Source organism: Suhomyces tanzawaensis (genome assembly GCF_001661415.1).
Source record: "Suhomyces tanzawaensis NRRL Y-17324 unplaced genomic scaffold CANTAscaffold_1, whole genome shotgun sequence".
NCBI classification, from domain to species: Eukaryota; Fungi; Ascomycota; class Pichiomycetes; order Serinales; family Debaryomycetaceae; genus Suhomyces; species Suhomyces tanzawaensis.
The window spans coordinates 611,545-628,362 of NW_017963636.1; the positions used below are offsets into that span (position 1 = coordinate 611,545).

The following is a 16,818-nucleotide window of genomic DNA, read 5'->3' on the forward strand; positions in this document are numbered from 1 at the left end:
GTATCTCCGTTTTACCGCCAGTGTGCCACTACTACTAGTGCCTCAGGAATGCCACCTCTAGCGTCAGTAATGCCCAGTAATGCTACCACTGCCTCCATAGTAGCGCAGCGCCACCCTGGCCCAGACTGATACTGCCCCCCAGCGCCTCCCTCCCGCGGCCTTTCCCACCCTGTAGTCCTTCCGCTCCCGGTGAGCCTCCTACAATCCCCTCCTGTGGTCTTATCACGTTTCTCACTGGCTTCAGGCTGCCTGTATGGTGGTTTTTTTTTTGTGTAGCGTAGGCGAATCCTTTTCGAATCACATCCACCGTTACCTCCAACAAGCATAGGACCTCGACTGTGGACCTAGAAGTGAAGCCCCACCCACACCCGACCCTCCTCGGACCCTCGCCCCAAAGTGCCTCCGGCTAATTGGTACGCTGAGCTCACAAACTCTCCCCCACACCGACCATAGTGAAACCGGGTGCTACCCACCTGTACCCGTGGCCAGTCTTCCCAAGCTAGCTCCCGTCTTCCCCACGCCAGCATGCCACCTACCAAGCTTCCCAGGGCCACCTTGGAGCAGAAGATCCAGATCCTCGACTTCTACCACCAGTCCAACCGCCCCCAGCTGGAGACCGTGGACCGCTACAAGAACGATATATCCATCTCCACGTCCTCGTTCAGCGAGTGGCTCAAAAATGAGGACGATCTCCGTGAAAGATTGAACCAGGCAGGCTCGTTCTCCAAGCATAGCCGAAGAAGAGTCAAGTTCAAGTATGAAAAGATCAACCGCGCCATGGACCTCTTGGTCCAGCAACGCTTGGAACGCAACGAGCCCATCAACGAACCGATTCTCCGCGAGCACTGGTCCATCTATGCCCACCAGTTCGGGGTCGATGACCCCAAGCGTCTCGTGGGCTTCAGTCATGGCTGGTTGTCCCAGTTCAAGAAGAGACACGGCTTGAACAAGTCCCGTATGAGCGGCAATGCCTCGTCTGCAACCACCGCATCGTTGTCAAACGGCTCGCCAGACTCCTCGGCCTCGGTATCACCATCCGTGGTGCCGGTGTCGTCGCTCACCGACTTGAACGGGTCGCTGGCCTCCGCCTCCAACTACCAGGCCTACTCCGGAACGACCTCCTCCAACCCCGACAACATCAACAAGTACAAGACCCGCGCTGGGTCCAACGGCGAGCACACAAACCCAGAATCGTTCTCCAACGGCTCTGCCAACGGCTCCACCAACAACGCCAATCCCTCCACCACAACTGGCTCCAACAGAGCCAACACTCCCGGTGGCTCCGGCACCGACTCGGCTTACGACCTCATGAACCCCCAAAACGCAGCATCTACCTCCAACCCCTCCAGCTCAAACACAGCCGGTAACCAGTTCCATCCCCAGCAGGGTCTTAGTTTCACGAGCAACACCCCCAACCTCAACCTCTCCAACTTTGCATTATACCAGCTGCAGTCCCAGCACCACCAGCACAAATCCCAGCATCCCCACGACCAGCAGTACAACGGCAACAAGCGCCATCAGCCTCTGCAACAGCCCCAGCTGCAAGACTCCTCCGACAATTCATACGACTACCAACAGCAACTCCGGGCCCATTACGAAAATCAAAAACACCAGTATGACCACCACCAACACCGGCTCACCAGGTCGAGCACCAGAAGCAATCCTAGCCACAGCAACAGTACCAATTTGCGGGCCCCATCTGCCACGGCCCCAGCTACATCCAACGAAACTACTAGCTCCATCACGCCCATTGCACCTCCCCCACAGTCAACTACTCCCCAACAGCTGCGCCATCACGACCCCCTGCTAGATGTGTCTGCCGCCGCCTCAACTTCGGGAGCCTCAGCTGCTCCACCTGTGAGTACAGAGACCGAGCTGGCTCCAACACTGGGCATTAATGCGTCCGATATCGAAAGGTTTATCTACATCTTTGCGGACAGATTTTTTCATGACCACCAGTACGAATACCCACAAACCGTCAAAATATTCCAGGAGTTCAAAAACTCGTTCTTCAATGAGAGAATCATTAATATCCGCTCTCTAAAGCAACAGCAAATGATGCAGCAGGCTTCGAATGCCGACACTATTTCGCAACTCCATGCCAGACAGCAGGCACAGCAGATACAAGCAGCTCAGCAGCAACAACAACAGCAACAGCAACAACAGCAGCAACAGCAGATATCGGGAATCGACGACTTCTTCTTAAGAGCTGCGGTGGGGCAAGAATCTTCTGCCAGTACCTCGAATAATGCCAACATCGACATTTCCGCTAACAGCACTGCGGCCACTAATACCCCAAGTGCCACCACTAGCTACTCCAACACCAACAACACTAACAACACACCAGCCACCAGTGCAGCCAGCAGTTCCAACAATACCTACATCACCTCCAACTCTGGCATCCACAACCAAATGCACGGCAATCAACACTACCACAACCAGGGACATGTCCACCATCGTAGCTCTGGCTCCGTCAACGGCGCTGGAATGGACCCCATGATGGCCTCATCCAATATTGGCAGGCTGTTGAGGAGCGGATCGACCGTGATCTCTGGCGGATCTGCCCCAAGCTTGGGCAATGGAAACAAGCGATACAAGTTGGACCGATAAGAAGCAGCAGATTTCAGCAGTATCCGTCCAGATACCCCCAAACCTATACCAGTGTAAAACTGAAGCCTCGCCACATTCTGTGCGCTACCACTATGCTAGGCTATCGCTATGTATTATTTATGTATTATAAACATCGGTCAGACAAGAAGAAAGTATATGGTAAAGTTAAGGTCAATACTGCTTGATTGGTTTAAAAGTCACCCCTTCCTGGCTGCTTCAAAAAGCACCACTGCCTGACTATATCGAACAGTCAAGTAAATTCTCAGACTGAAGTGTTCCGTGCTACGTTATAATAGCTAGACACTTCTGAAGTCTAGCGACACGCGACATTTTTGCAACGCCCCCGATCGAGCATCGGCAAAATTGACTATCCTGGTCGGGTACTCGCGGCTACCACTTCCCCACAAACTATAAGAAGACGCCATTGACACCTATCAGTCTCCAAGAACCATCTACTCTCGTCATGACTCGTATCTTATGCATTGGCATGGGTGGTGTGGGGGTCATTGTCAGCTATGGCCTCCTGCTTAACCCCGAAGTGGAGGTAACTGCCGTGGTCAGATCTGCCTATACAAAAGTCACGGAGCAAGGCTACACCATCAGTTCTGTGGACTACGGTGGCAGACGGAACAATGACGATCCCAACGAGGCCGAGAACGCCATCAAAGGCTTCAGGCCTCACAAAGTGGTCAAGGCATTGTCTGAATTGAAGCTGAGCGATCCGTTCGATTACATCGTTGTTTCCACCAAGTGTATTCCCCTGGACAACAACGTTTGGGACGACGTCGAGCAGGCCAAGTCGTTCCTCATCAAGCCTAATAGGGGAACCAGCATCGTGCTTGTACAGAACGGAATTGACATCGAACAGTACTGGGACTCGCTCGCCCCCGAAGTCAACTTGATCAGTGGAGTTTCATATATTAGTTCTACCAACATCGACTGCTTGGTGACCCAGTACGGCACCGATATCTCACTCTATGGATTGTTTGACTTCACGCGGTTGGACGACTTGCAGGCCAAGCAATCGCTCTCGACGTTCGTCGAGCTCTTGAGCAACCCCTACAATTCGATCTCGATTGACCACAACACCCGATTGACTCGGTGGAAGAAGCTCCTCTATAACGCCTCTTTCAACAGCGTGTGCTGTTTGACCAAGAAGGACGTGGGCCAGCTCTTTGAGGCCGAGGGCTTCACAGACCGCGTGATTGTTCCCATGATGGAACAAGTGATGGAGGCTGCCAACGACGACTTGCAGCGCTATGATTATGGCGAGCACAACGGGCTCATTTCTCGCGAAAATATTACCTTTTTGATGGACGCCACACGCAAGAGTGATGCTGTTAACAACTACCGGCCCTCGATGTTGGTGGACGCCCTCCATGGACGGCCCATTGAGTTGGAGATCATCATGGGGAACATCGTTCGTATTTACGGCAAGAACAACCCTGGCCAGGGGGACGACAAGATCTCCAAGTTGCGCTTGGTGTACGACTTGTTGGCAATGCAGAATTAGGAAATGCATCTGGAGGGAATTGTCTGGCCGATCTGGCAAAATACTGGATGATGGTAGATTTAGCAAGAAATATGTTGGATGGAGATGCTCTAGCAGATCGGGGCAAGTGGAAACTTGCCTGTTCTTCTGTACTCTACTAGCAACCATATATCAATAAATGTTTCACATCGAGTGGGTAAAGTCGATCTCCTGAAGCTTGTTGGCGAGCGTGTGGTCCACACGATGACTGAGCTCCTCGCGGTTCACCTCGACCATCACCTTGGGAATCATGTCGTGGTCAGCGTGTTTCTTGGGACAGTCGGCGCAGTTGCGGCACTGAGTGGTGCCGTCTTCTAACACAAGCTGTCTGTTGCTAGAACATCCTGACACTGTAGTCTGGGAGTCTGTGGTTTCTGCTGGAGCAGGCTCTACCTTGTTGATCTTGGTGGCGGTAGCCGTGTTGCCGTGTTTGGCGTAGAGATAGTTTCTAAGGGCCATGGTGAAAGTAACGCTATGTGGTATTGGTTCAGCTGGACAGTGGACACTAGCTGATGTGATGAGCACTGTTCTGTGTACTGTAATCACTGGCCCTATCTACTGGAATTGCCTTGCTTATATATTGTGGGACAGAAATTGCAGCCGCCGAGCACGGCAGCGGCAGTCGTTGGGAGCCCCACGGCGGCTGGGTCAGGAAAATGCGGAGAGCTGGCCTTCGGGGGCGGTGGCCATCCTGAAATCCGTAACTGGAGCATGCTATGCGGGAATTTCCCGACCCTAGGTTAGGGTCATAAATCAGGTTATTTTAGCTCCAGCATGGTTCCACTTTTTGTCGCTAGTGATTTGCTGCACCGGCCGCGACTGCCCGATCGGGCAGACATTGCCTGATAGGAGTGCGGACTCGGAAAAGATGGCGGCCAGGCCAGAACTCAGAACCACCCGGGACTCCACGGCTGGGGTTTGTGTGGGGCCCTGAGCGGTAGTTGTGTAAACGACACCATGTGCAACTGGTCTGGGGGCGATAGAGATAAGCGTGCCAAAAATAGTGGTTGGGCGTTGCCGTATGGTTTTTGGTGCATGTAGTGAAGTTGCAGCGTAGTGCATTACGGTGACGCATCCTCGTAGAAGTAGTAGTAGTAGTAGTAGTAAATGTCTCTTACATAAGCGACACCGTGATTAAGTTTTCCAGAGCAGGCCACTTCTTAGCTAGCAGGCAAGAACAAATAATATCCCAAAAATAAGCCGACTTTCATCCGTATCTCTCGCGTATCGGTACCTGGTCTGGAAGAGATCTTCTAACGAAAATAATACCTACCATTGCAAATGCTATTTTTCAATTCTCGTGTGTAGGTGTGATTGGTGTTGGGCCGTATTAACTACAAACCCCCGCCGCCACATCCTGATCCCACCTGTCTCTGGATGTGGTGGAAACTCCATCTTATCCTCTTTTGGAGCGTTCCCACAAAAAGAACATCCTTACTACTGCCTGCTATGGCTTGGTTCTTTCTAATGTCTATTACTCATATACACTACCGAGACGCATTGGTCTGTTGCGATAACTTCAACCCAAGAATCATAATTCCTAGGGTGATGGTCATGAATTTCAACTTGAGCCCATCGTCCACCAACTGCTGCTGCTCTCGTCTCTTTTTGGAATTCTTCAGCATGATGGCACTCGACCCCAAAATGAGATACTTGATCTGAGTCAACATTCCCATCTCTTCGTCCGAAGACAAGCTGGCCCCATCACTATCCCATTCGGAGTCCTTGCGCTTCATGGCGTGAGTGTCTTCCGTCTCTTCAACTTCCTCGATGCTGTCGTCGTCATCGTCATCATCACTGGACTCAAGCACTTTCCCCATTAAGAACAGCTGCGATTTGTACTTCTTGATGTTTCTCTCATTTTCAGACTCAAACGAATCCTCGACGGCACCTTCGGTTTCATCCAATTCATCGCAGTTCAAGTATGCTTGCAATCCACTTGAAAAGATCCGTTTGCTGAACTTATCGTTGTGATTCATAAATCCGTAATCATCCTCTGCTTGGTCGCCAATGAATTCATGGTGCTCGGGGTCAAACCCCTCTAGTAATTGATTGGCAAGTGGGAGTATCCCTTTGTTCATAATTCCTATTGGGTTGGAGGCTTTATTTGCATTGTTGTTTCCGTAGTTCTTTGACAAAATTGGATTGATGGATACCAGTCTCAACACCCGTTTCTTATGAATCAACATATCTTTGGAACTCTCGATCAATTTGGCATCAGAATACTCAATATTCTTGCTGACGTCGTTTAGCTTCTTTAATGTCCTTGCCGATTGTTTGTTGGAAAGCTTCTTAATATGATTCTTTTGCTTTTGTAGTTCGAAGCCAATATACGACAACAATTTCTCATTGTGCAATTTCAAGGACTGCAATTCGAACTTTAATTTCATGATTTCTTGTTTGGTCATGTCTTGGGCAGGATTTTCCATGATCATGCTCGATCTCTTAGATGAGGTTGCGGTAGTGATAGAGTTTCTATTTGATGGTACGTCCGCGTCATATCCGTTCAATGCATAAAACGCACTATTTCTCACCGATGACTTGGTGGCTCCCCTGGTTGGCAATTCAGGGGTCTCATTTATGACTCCAAACTTCTTCTTCTGGTGCTCCTTTTCAGGAACTGACGTACTTCTTGGTGATGGATGCACAGTCTCAAACTCAACCTTAATAGGGACAATATCATAACTATTATAACGTGAATGGGTTGGCTTGGAATTGGAGTATCTTTCTATGGTATTATTGGGTGTGTTGTTGTCATCGATATCGAAATAGTTGTGACTAGTGTTGGTTGCCAACTTCAATGGAGATAGCACGAACTCTTCATTATCCAAATGAGGAGAAGTTCTAATTTTGACAGGTAATGATTTCCTTTTCAAGTCTTTTGATTCAGGATCAGGAGAAGGAGGATAATATGGCTGCAGATTTTGAGGTGGAAACTGGAAGCTCTTGGAAATTTCCAAAGATTCGTCGTTACCATATTGATGCTTGATAGGAGATGAATGGTTAATTTGCAGTTCGTCAGCAAAGTAATTCAACACACTTGAGTGATTTAAATCAGTTTCATTCGAGTCGTCAATGCTTAAGTCATTATTAGGTTGTTGGTCATCATAATCATTATTATCCTCCTCGTCTTCGTCTGTCAATTCATTCATTGTGTGTATGGTTGTTGCAAAATCATTTATCACACTATCGTTTAATTGATCGATATGTTCTAGTAAGTCTTCATCGTGCTTAACGGAATTCTTGCTAGAATTTTGGTTCGATAATAGTTCGTTCTCTTTGGTCAAGAATTCAATTTGATCTATCAAAACCAATTTGGAGTTTCTCTCCAATTCAAAATTACTTTGCAACACTTTGAAGTCCTTGAGAAGACGATTAAACTTTTCAGATATCTCCAATATGTCCTGCAAGTCATCGCTTTGTGACTTTGGGTCCTCTGACTTCTGCTGTATTTCCTTCTCGCGCTTCCTATTAGTGTCCAATTCTGAATTCAATTTTTTGACTTTGAACTGCAATTCTTCAATCAATTCTTTGTAGAAGTATATTTCCTTGTTGAGAAGGTCCTTGTTCTTGGTATAGTCATCCTGTATGTTTCTTACGTAGGTTTCGTAATTGGCGATGCGCTCTTTCTGCTCCTTGATAGTGGAATCCTTGGAGAAAAGATCTTGTTCAAGTTGAGCATAATCTGCGGATATTTCGTTGTTCTTGAGTAGCAAGTCGGTGTACTTTCTCTCTAGCTGGGTGTACTCTTTCTGAAGACCCGACAACGGGTTTGTGGCAGGTTGATCCATTTTTCTTCGTCTAGTGGGGGATGGATCCAACTTTCTGGAGGGCGAATTCATGGGCGAGTTCAACGAGTTCAACGAACGCTGTGACTTCAAGGGTTTGATTGGGGAGGCTGAAAAATGAGAGTCCATAACTGATTGGGATATCACACTGGTACAGTCATTTTCTTTATTCAATGCGGTGTCCATGCTTGGATCAAAAGAACGAATGGAGTGGGTAGGACGGATTGATGGTTATAAACAATTGGGCCGTCAGTAAGCAAGCGGTATCAGAGTGGTCCCTGGATGGATGTATTGGGAATTCCAAACAGGCAAGCTAGGAACAAACAGACTGTGCAACAATAGCTTAGCCGGATTTTGGGAACACCGGTAGAATATGTCAGTCAGGGAGACGACTGGAAGGAGGACAAGCCTGGGCAAGGGCGGTGGTTCGACGAAGAGACGACGGGTGGCAGGTGGTCCGATTGAGCTCCAGAATCGCTACGTAGCGTTGAAGGATGGGAAGGGTAACGGATGTTTGGGAGAATTTGTTTGGGTCAGTGTTTGGATTGCCTGATCGGGGAGCACACGTGATCTGTCTGCGAGCGTTCTGGCGTTGGGACTCCCGCAGAGATTGGCAACGGGAAGAGGTGCTTGGAGTGGAGGGTAGACAATTGGGCCCGGTGTGTGTGGAGAGTAGCTGCTCTAGCCGAGAAGTCGTACGACTGATGTCTGGGTCAAGGTCGGGTGGTGCGATTCCGGACAAACCTCGTGGATTAATGCTCAGGCAATCTTCGATGGGCGAATTTGTCTGGCCCCACAACGTTGCGCGATGACGGGAGCGCAGCACTAAACGAGCACGGTGACAGATCAGTAGTGAGGCAGACGGTGCGAAAGTCTGGGCATTGGCAGGTGAAACTAGGGGTAAGCTGGGGGAAGGGATAGGAATGCGACAGAACTGGCGAGAAGGGGCTTCAGAGTGGTCGATATGTGGTTGATCTATAGGGTGTAGTCATCGCTCCAGGTTACACCTGACACTGCTTATGGGTGTAATTTTTACTAGGACTACTCGCAATTACTGGGGCATGCTTTGTCAGCTGGTTCCATGATGCCTAGTTTTGTCACCACTCAAATAAGTAACCTAGATCCTTACAATGTCCTCTTATTTTTGGTGAAGCTATTGGCTGCGGTAGTTGGAAACGCCGCTATGAAACACTTCCAGTGTATGAGTGGCTATGGTCTCTACGTTGGTGACGGGACTGTATTCTTCGAACGGCTCTATTTTAAAACTATTAATGTGCTGCCTATCAAACACCCAGATTCACCTGGTAAATATAGCTGGGTAGATTAACTCCAGGTTCGTTGTTGCAAAATCGTTACGCCAGAATTTGTAGGTTGTAAAATTCTCCAATACTATTAGTAATAAGTCATGGAGTTCTTAAGTTGAGAAGTAAAAGGGTGTATATGCAAGCATTTTGTGATTGACTCTAGTCGTGTGAATTGGTATCATTCCAGCTGGTAATGAAAGACTTCAGTTTAAAAGGTTTAAGTTTTTTATTCTGACGTTTGTATTGATACTAAATATTAAATACTTGTTACTCGGGTCCAATTATTGACCTGTTTGATTAAGAAAAAGGTATTCCAGTATTCAATCGTTTTTTGTATGCAAATGATTATAGTGGACTATCAACTCCCAGGGTTGGCTCATGCTCGGCTGAGTAGATTAGCTCTTGCTTCTCCTCGTCGCTGTATCTCCTTTTCGCATCCTCCACAATTCGGAGACTCTTGATGATGAACTCGTCTGCGACCTCACCATCGAGCTTCTTGAGCTCCTGTTGAGGAATAAATAAGGGCCAAATCCACTTGGCACAAATAGCAAAGAATAACAACACCCCTGGAAATCCGACAGCCCCTTTTGTGCAAGTGATGGCAAATTCAGCCATGGCTGCCACTATTTGAAGCAACAAAAATATGTAGTACCATTTGTTGGGGTTTAGGGCGTGGATTTCAGTGAATACGGCAGGACATGAAGGGTCGTTCTCGATGTACTCCTTGTCCAAGAACACATACCTGATGCGGTTGGTGATGATGTTATCATTCAAGCCTGAGATTCCCATTACGAAAAACAATCCAGCCAACACTGCTTGTGGAATGAGTCCAAGAACCACCAAAAATGGACGAGTCATCATCACAATGGTGATCAAGCCCTGAAGGGTGTTGGTAACTCTTTGNTCGACCACCAGTACCGCTTTCCCGTCACGGTTGTGGATTACCAACGAGTCGGAATGGAGGGGAGCTTGAGGGATTAACCCGTTTGGTGCTGGTATGCCAAGGATTCCTGACAACCCGGTAGTGATTCCCAAAAGCGCAAAGTCCCAGTGGAATGAAGATGGCTTTTTAAGTGGATATTCTTTCAGCTGGCACATCAACGATGACACGTTGTGGTCGAAGTAAAACAAAAATGTAAGCAAGATGGCAAATGGGATGGCCAAGAACACATCGCTTGTGCTGATGTGCTCGTTGGGCCAGAAGTGAATGAACCACCCATGTCTGTCCAGCCCCAGGTGAGTCGGCACAAACAGCTTGTTTATGGGCAACTTAGCCAACTCAGTGTCGTCGAGCTTGCCACCAAAGTGGATGAATCCTGTGAAGAAAATCACCGCCAAACACACACCGTAGTCCACGATGACCTTCCGGATCGAAGGCTTGAAGTAGTGCATTTGAGTGCCAAAAACACCACTGCCTACGCCAAAGATCACCATCAAAATGGCGATCATGACCGAGCAGTAGCCGCTCGCCAAGTCCACCAGTTCGAACTGCTTCAGAAGGATCTGAATACCCTTTTGAATATACACGATGCAAATGAAGAAACCGAACACATCGCACGAAAACGTACTGATGATCTTCAAGAAAGACACGAGGTTGGCAACGGCAACAATAAGGTGGAAAGCCATGGACCAGAGGTAGATCCAGCACATGAAAGGGAAATACGGCGTTCCTCTGGGCTCGACCAACTCGTAGACTGTGTAGCTGAAGATGGCGATGGGGCCAGTGACTCCCACGATGCAAAGCGGCTGGCCCGAGAAGAGGCCAAAGACCACCCCACCGATGGCTGAGCTCAACAACACCTCGTTCAACCCATACAGCTGCTGCGTCTTGTCGAACATGTCTTGGGCAAAGGCGATGGCGGGTAAAAGATTGGTGAAAAAGATGAAGATGGTGGACGGTATCACCCGGTAGTTCCAGGCGTCCTTGAAATCGGATCCATAATAGGGGAGTCGGGACTTGATGTCGTAGTATATCCCGTACCCCCAGTATCCGAAGGTATTGAAGGATAGCTTCATTGGTACTTGTGGTGATAACTAGAGGGGATTTTTTTCTTGTGGAAGTATGCGCAGATGCGTATCGGTGCGATATGACACATACAAACACAGAATCAACACATAGTTGCAGCAATGTTGGGATGACTCAAGATCGTCAAAGGAGTAAATGCCTTTATTTCAACTAATTAGTATTGACATAGGTATCTTTGAAGACATTTGTCGGTCTTCAGTAGAAACCGTTTTTTCCCAATAGTCTGGGGTAACTATTGCTAAAAATAATGTACTCAGCGAGAAAAGCAATTTTTACTACTCCATTTTGAATTCCAACAGTTAGCACTAGCTAGAAAGAATCCTTGTATCACTGAGCATAAATGTCAGTACCACGACTGGCTACGTATTTAAGGATATCGTCCAGTTATGCTCACTAAAAATTAAAGTACTCAGAGATTAGATCTAGTCAAAAATAGAACTAATTAAACTTAAATTTGGAGGCTTAATAATCGGCTAATGATAAATAAGGCACTTTAATTTTTTTTTTGACAAATAACTTAAATTCAGTTCGTTCTACAGAGTCAATGAATTTAACAGAATCTTCCACAAGCTTAAGTTAGTGGCTGCAATGCTATATTCATACAATCACTTATGGGGAAAATTGAGTACGACATATTTTTTGTAGTATTGGATTCTGCTTATAAGGAATAGATAAGTGGTCTGCTAGATTTTCTTTGGATCCTTCAATTACCAGATCATTGTTTGGAATTCCCATTTATATACTTCCTTGAAAATGCACATATTGGGAAAGTACTACTTCCGGTGTCATTTCCAGTTGACAAAAGTAGAAGCCAACAAACAAGTTCTTAAGACGAAGAGGAATTTAAGGCTGGACCGTCTAATACGAGCAGAATCTTCCCACTTTCTATAGTTTTAATTAGTTCTTGTCGATGACTATATGTATATAAATGGTCTGAACAGTTTCTATTAAAGCTCTTCTGAGTCGTTTCGAGGTTCTTTTTCATCGCAAGCAGGGTGATACCGGTTAAAACGAAGTCTGATTTTGTAAATTATTCGTTTATTTTACGATTTTACAAATCCAACTATGGCTCTTCAATTCTTACATATTCCTTTGATTTTTGATAAATTTTAGAAGTTTCAAGAAAATCAAGTCATATTTCTTATTGACTTTAATGGCGAAGTGATGGTTTTGAGGACTTAGGGATGCATTTTTAAATGATGAACAACTCGATTTGACAAACTTGAACAGATGTACCTATCGAGATTACTCGAAGATCTAAAATACTTTTGCTCAGCAACAGAATAGCAGTGATGTTTTAAGATGGGAGTTTTGTGAAACGTATAAGGGTATTCTTCATATGCTTTTTCGGAGCCAGTTTCTAATTAATATTTGTCACTTTATGCCTCTTAGGAGTAGACTCAAGAAAATAGCAGAATGGTATTTTGAATGCCAGATTTTGGATGTCAAAAACAATTGAGGTCTCCTTATCGTCGTCTGACTGATCATGGCTGGCCAATTAGCTATGGATTACATACCGTCTGATATTTCCTGAACTGATTGTAATAGTTGGATTTGTGCTGCATTTCTCTATTCATGCAGTATTTAACAATCCAATGGGTACCTACAGCTTCACCCCATGATGCTCATCTCTGATAATGTTTATTACTATGTACATGTCATGATATCCCTAAACCTTTTGAACTGCGTTTAATGCTTGTTGCACGGAAGAGCCAACGTTTAATGATTTTGTCATTGGTTGCTTGAGGATGTTGGCTCTCAAAATTCTTGGATCACTTCTTAATGTTCTCAAAAGTTGTGCTTGCACGTTGGACGAAACGTCGAAACCCATGAGGAAGTGGTATCCTTGGAAATGCTTTTCTTGTTCTTTGCTCATGATTTTAGGCAATGGTCTGGCACCCAAACTGGTTATATCTCTGATGACACCTCTATTGTTGAGGATCAACTTTCCGATGGTGGACACAATCTTAACTGCTTCTTTACTGGTATGCACGGGATCGGCAATACGCGCTATGGCGAACAATTCATAGTACATGTTGGCGTTGATGTAGAAGTATTCGTATTCAAGACCAAAGGACGGGTGAAAAAAATGTGAAAAACATTGTGTCACCTGACAATTTGCACATGACAAGACGACACGGGGTCAGACCGACATTGTCGCGCACCATCACTGCCCCGCAATCGTGTGTTTGATAACTTATCATGATTCGTGATCACGTGCAATGGCATATAATGTCTAAAAATTTCATAATTAGACCAGCTAAGATCAGATCTATAGTACAGATACTGCCCCTACTTCTTGTCTTTTACCAAAAAATTTAATTATCAAGAACAAAAAAAATGGCTACTAATATCACCTGGCACGCAAACTTGACTCATGAAGAAAGAGCCCAATTAAGAAAGCAAAAGGGTGTTACTGTCTGGTTGACTGGATTATCAGCCAGTGGTAAGTCCACTATTGCCTGTGCTTTGGAACAGTCCATTTTGGCTCGTGGCTTGAATGCTTACAGATTGGACGGTGACAATGTCAGATTCGGATTGAATAAGGACTTGGGCTTTAGTGAGGCTGATAGAAACGAGAATATCAGAAGAATATCAGAAGTTGCCAAATTGTTCAACGATTCCTGTTGTGTTACATTGACCAGTTTCATCAGTCCGTACAAGCAAGACCGTGAGTTGGCCAGACAATTACACGAAAAGGATAACTTGCCCTTCGTCGAAGTATACGTCGATGTGCCAGTTTCTGTAGCTGAGACCAGAGATCCTAAAGGTTTATACAAGAAGGCCAGAGAGGGAATTATCAAGGAGTTTACTGGAATCAGTGCTCCATACGAGGCACCTGAAAACGCCGAAATTCATTTGAAGAACTATGAAGGTGCCACCATCGAGGAGTCAGCCTCCAAGATTATCGAATATTTGATTGAACACAAGTACATAGAGTAAATGATCATTCGATATGATCAGCTAGAATAGACCCGTGAATATGCCTGATTGTAGCGTGCATTCGAGAGCCACTTCAAACTATCTAATTTGGCTGTGATCACTTCTTCAAACTATCTAATCTGGCCTGCAAGTCGTCCTCATCCAGGCCACCAATCTTCTCTGCCACTCTCTCGTTGCGTTCCTCAGTTGGCACGTTGATGGTGTTGGGGGTGTCCTTCAAGGTGGTGTTTAAGTCCACACCAATCTCGTCCATGACCTTGCCCAAGATCTCGTCGATCTGCTCATCTTCTCCAAGTTCGTCATCGTCTTCCATGATGTCGTCGATAGACTCGTCCATGAACTCCTGTTTTTGGTCCATCAAATCGTTTTCTCTGGCAAACTCCTGGGCAATTCTTGAGAGTTGGGGCAAGTTCATAGACCGATTCATCCCGTTTAACAATCTGGTGGCGTCTCGCATCGATGACACCATCTGTTGGTTCGATCTGATCGACTGTATTCTAAGGGAAATTGCCTGCAACTGGGCCTTCATCGAGTTGAATTTAACCACATAGTTTCGGGTCCGTATCAAGTCCTTGGCCTGGATTTTGGCACTCGCCAACTGGCCCGCTTTGGCGGACTTTTTGATTTCTCCTATGAGCTTCTTTTCTTGCTGTTGGAGTTTGGTGGTCTCTCTGGTCAATTCTCGCTGGGTTTTTTCCAAGGACCGTTGGTTCTTTCGAAGCCTCTCCTGGGGCGTGAGTTTCTTGCCGAAAGCCCACTCGAATAGTTGTGACATGGGGCTGATGGAGGAATGGTACAAGATGCTGGTGATAAGTTCTCCCTATCTGTGGGGCGCGCGCACGACCCAATATGGCCAATTGGCCCAAAATGGTCAGGCCGGTGATCTTTCATCAGGTGAGTTCACAGGCAGGGCTATAGAGGATTAGAGGGTATAGATGGGTGATATTGAGACTTTTGTCCGTTATCTGTAAGAAAAATACCAAGTTGATCCTAAAAATCTCAAAATGATTGCAGCAACTTTCTACACTTACAAGGCTGGAAAATTCATTAAATTGTAAGAGGTCTATACTGAAGCCGGAAAAGAGCAGTGATAACAGTTCCAGTCGGGGAGTGGTAACTTTGACAAATGGAATTGAAGTTTCACTAACCAAAGTATGGCTGGGTAGGCGATGTAAGTCAAACGCAGACTACTGGTTAATATTCATTTCGAACGTAATATTTTAGAGATTCGTGAAAGGATAAGCAAGGCATTCAGAAGAATATGTTTATTTTTGTAGGATTTTTCGCCAACTATTTGCCGTTCTTAGCCCGTCTATTATATTTCACACATCTGCTGACTAGATCTTCGAGTCGCCCATTAATGCCAACCGCACTGCCTCGTGCGCCATCCCCAAGCCTGCCTGGTACCCGTAGCCACTGGCACCGTAATTGTGCACCAAGATCTTGTTGTGGTCCACGAGCTCCCGTTCGATGCGGACCCCTCCGTGACGGGACGGACGGAGGCCTGCCACCACGCGGACCACCTCCAAATCGGCTATGGAGGAGCCGCGTGGGTTTCGGGTCAAGATCTCGGGAAACAATTCGGTAGTACGGGCGAGAATGTCGTTGGACTGGTCGCGGAAGGTGTCACCACTCCAGTTGTCTTTGTGCATGAATCCACCCAAGATCAATTGGTCGTTGGAGTAGGGGCGCTTGATGACATAGGTGGCGTAGTCCGCTCCCCAACGCATGCGGTTCTCGGTGACGTGGGGTGCCTTGACCACCACCACCTGTCCCCTGGTGGGGTAGACTGCTGTGTCGTTGACACCACCCAAGCCATGGGCACCCAATCCAGTGCAGTTGAATACACAGCGGGTGTCTGCCAGGTACGCCTGTGCGATGTGGGATAACTTGCCGCGTTTAAAGCGTACGCCTTTGTCCTGGAGGTAGATCTGGAAGTTCAACAAGAAGAACGGGCAATTGAAGTTCCAGGACTTGAAGCGAATGCCGTAGGCGGGGCCATCGGTCACCACCTCGTAGCACTCCAAGTACGACGCCAACGAGTCCAACTTGCGACGTGACGGCTTGGTGTCCCAGTACTCGGTGGAGAGATAACGATCGAGTCCACAAGCAGGGCCGCCCAACTCCCGCTGAAGCACATGAAGGTGGGTGTAGGTGTGCTTGTCGTATGCAAGGGTAGCGGGGTCGTCATCAGTAATGCACGAGAAGTTGCCACCAGCGTAGGGTGAGGCGTAGTTGACAGACTCGTCACCAGGGAGGTACTCCGCGAGCACAGTAACTTGGTAAGGGTCCACGCCGTGCTGGAGGAGGCAGAAGGTGGTGTAGAGGCCGATAATGCCGGAGCTGGAGTTAGTAAGGAGTCTTTGGGGCCAACGGGTGGCAGTTGACTTACCCTACCACAACGTATTTAGTCATGGCGCGAGTGGTGGTGGGAATATGGGGTGGAGTGGTCTTATATGGTACCAGATAGTGCGGGTACCACTGATAGGCGGCAGCACTGGGGTAGTCGCTAGCGAGCGCGACCCTGCGGAAAGGGCCCAGAGTGGGAGGGTAATAGGACTACTCTGGGGAAAGGGGAGGGATGCTCCGATGTTGGAAGTACTGGTCTATTCGTCT

The 16,818-nt window shown here is 47.1% G+C and overlaps 9 protein-coding genes across 9 annotated transcripts; 3 read left to right on the top strand and 6 right to left on the bottom strand.

Moving 5' to 3' along the window:
• Window positions 1–525: 525 nt before the first annotated feature.
• On the top strand, window positions 526–2,610 carry CANTADRAFT_3672 (uncharacterized protein; the record flags this gene model as incomplete). The annotated part of the gene is made up of 1 exon (XM_020208691.1): window positions 526–2,610. One exon carries the CDS (start codon window positions 526–528, stop codon window positions 2,608–2,610), a length of 2,085 nt encoding a protein of 694 aa, XP_020066701.1.
• Window positions 2,611–3,073: 463 nt separating this feature from the next.
• On the top strand, window positions 3,074–4,123 carry CANTADRAFT_43487 (ketopantoate reductase family protein; the record flags this gene model as incomplete). The annotated part of the gene is made up of 1 exon (XM_020208967.1): window positions 3,074–4,123. The coding sequence occupies one exon, from the start codon at window positions 3,074–3,076 to the stop codon at window positions 4,121–4,123; it is 1,050 nt and encodes a 349-aa protein (XP_020066702.1).
• Window positions 4,124–4,285: 162 nt separating this feature from the next.
• On the bottom strand, window positions 4,286–4,600 carry CANTADRAFT_3674 (uncharacterized protein; the record flags this gene model as incomplete). The annotated part of the gene is made up of 1 exon (XM_020208692.1): window positions 4,286–4,600. The coding sequence occupies one exon, from the start codon at window positions 4,598–4,600 to the stop codon at window positions 4,286–4,288; it is 315 nt and encodes a 104-aa protein (XP_020066703.1).
• A 1,028-nt stretch (window positions 4,601–5,628) lies between these two features.
• Window positions 5,629–8,115, bottom strand: CANTADRAFT_3675 (uncharacterized protein; the record flags this gene model as incomplete). The annotated part of the gene is made up of 1 exon (XM_020208694.1): window positions 5,629–8,115. One exon carries the CDS (start codon window positions 8,113–8,115, stop codon window positions 5,629–5,631), a length of 2,487 nt encoding a protein of 828 aa, XP_020066704.1.
• Window positions 8,116–9,463: 1,348 nt separating this feature from the next.
• Window positions 9,464–11,367, bottom strand: CANTADRAFT_24474 (uncharacterized protein). The gene has a single exon (XM_020207129.1). It carries the CDS (start codon window positions 11,247–11,249, stop codon window positions 9,579–9,581), a length of 1,671 nt encoding a protein of 556 aa, XP_020066705.1. The 5' UTR covers window positions 11,250–11,367; the 3' UTR covers window positions 9,464–9,578.
• Window positions 11,368–12,928: 1,561 nt separating this feature from the next.
• On the bottom strand, window positions 12,929–13,294 carry MRP17 (mitochondrial 37S ribosomal protein bS6m; the record flags this gene model as incomplete). The annotated part of the gene is made up of 1 exon (XM_020208996.1): window positions 12,929–13,294. The coding sequence occupies one exon, from the start codon at window positions 13,292–13,294 to the stop codon at window positions 12,929–12,931; it is 366 nt and encodes a 121-aa protein (XP_020066706.1).
• Window positions 13,295–13,599: 305 nt separating this feature from the next.
• MET14 (adenylyl-sulfate kinase) lies at window positions 13,600–14,202 on the top strand (the record flags this gene model as incomplete). The annotated part of the gene is made up of 1 exon (XM_020211351.1): window positions 13,600–14,202. One exon carries the CDS (start codon window positions 13,600–13,602, stop codon window positions 14,200–14,202), a length of 603 nt encoding a protein of 200 aa, XP_020066707.1.
• Window positions 14,203–14,299: 97 nt separating this feature from the next.
• VPS2 (ESCRT-III subunit protein) lies at window positions 14,300–14,977 on the bottom strand (the record flags this gene model as incomplete). The annotated part of the gene is made up of 1 exon (XM_020208697.1): window positions 14,300–14,977. The coding sequence occupies one exon, from the start codon at window positions 14,975–14,977 to the stop codon at window positions 14,300–14,302; it is 678 nt and encodes a 225-aa protein (XP_020066708.1).
• A 325-nt stretch (window positions 14,978–15,302) lies between these two features.
• On the bottom strand, window positions 15,303–16,626 carry IFG3 (Ifg3p). Its single transcript, XM_020207130.1, has 2 exons — window positions 16,595–16,626; window positions 15,303–16,545 (listed from the first exon to the last, which is right to left on the bottom strand). Exons 1-2 carry the CDS (start codon window positions 16,615–16,617, stop codon window positions 15,540–15,542), a joined length of 1,029 nt encoding a protein of 342 aa, XP_020066709.1. The 5' UTR covers window positions 16,618–16,626; the 3' UTR covers window positions 15,303–15,539.
• Between the last annotated feature and the right edge of the window lie 192 nt (window positions 16,627–16,818).

Coding starts and splice junctions, on each gene's coding strand:
- IFG3 (XM_020207130.1), bottom strand. CDS start 16,617: ATGACTAAATACGTTGTGGTAGG. Junction 16,546..16,594: donor ACTAAATACGTTGTGGTAGG/GTAAGTCAACTG, acceptor TACTAACTCCAG/CTCCGGCATTATCGGCCTCT.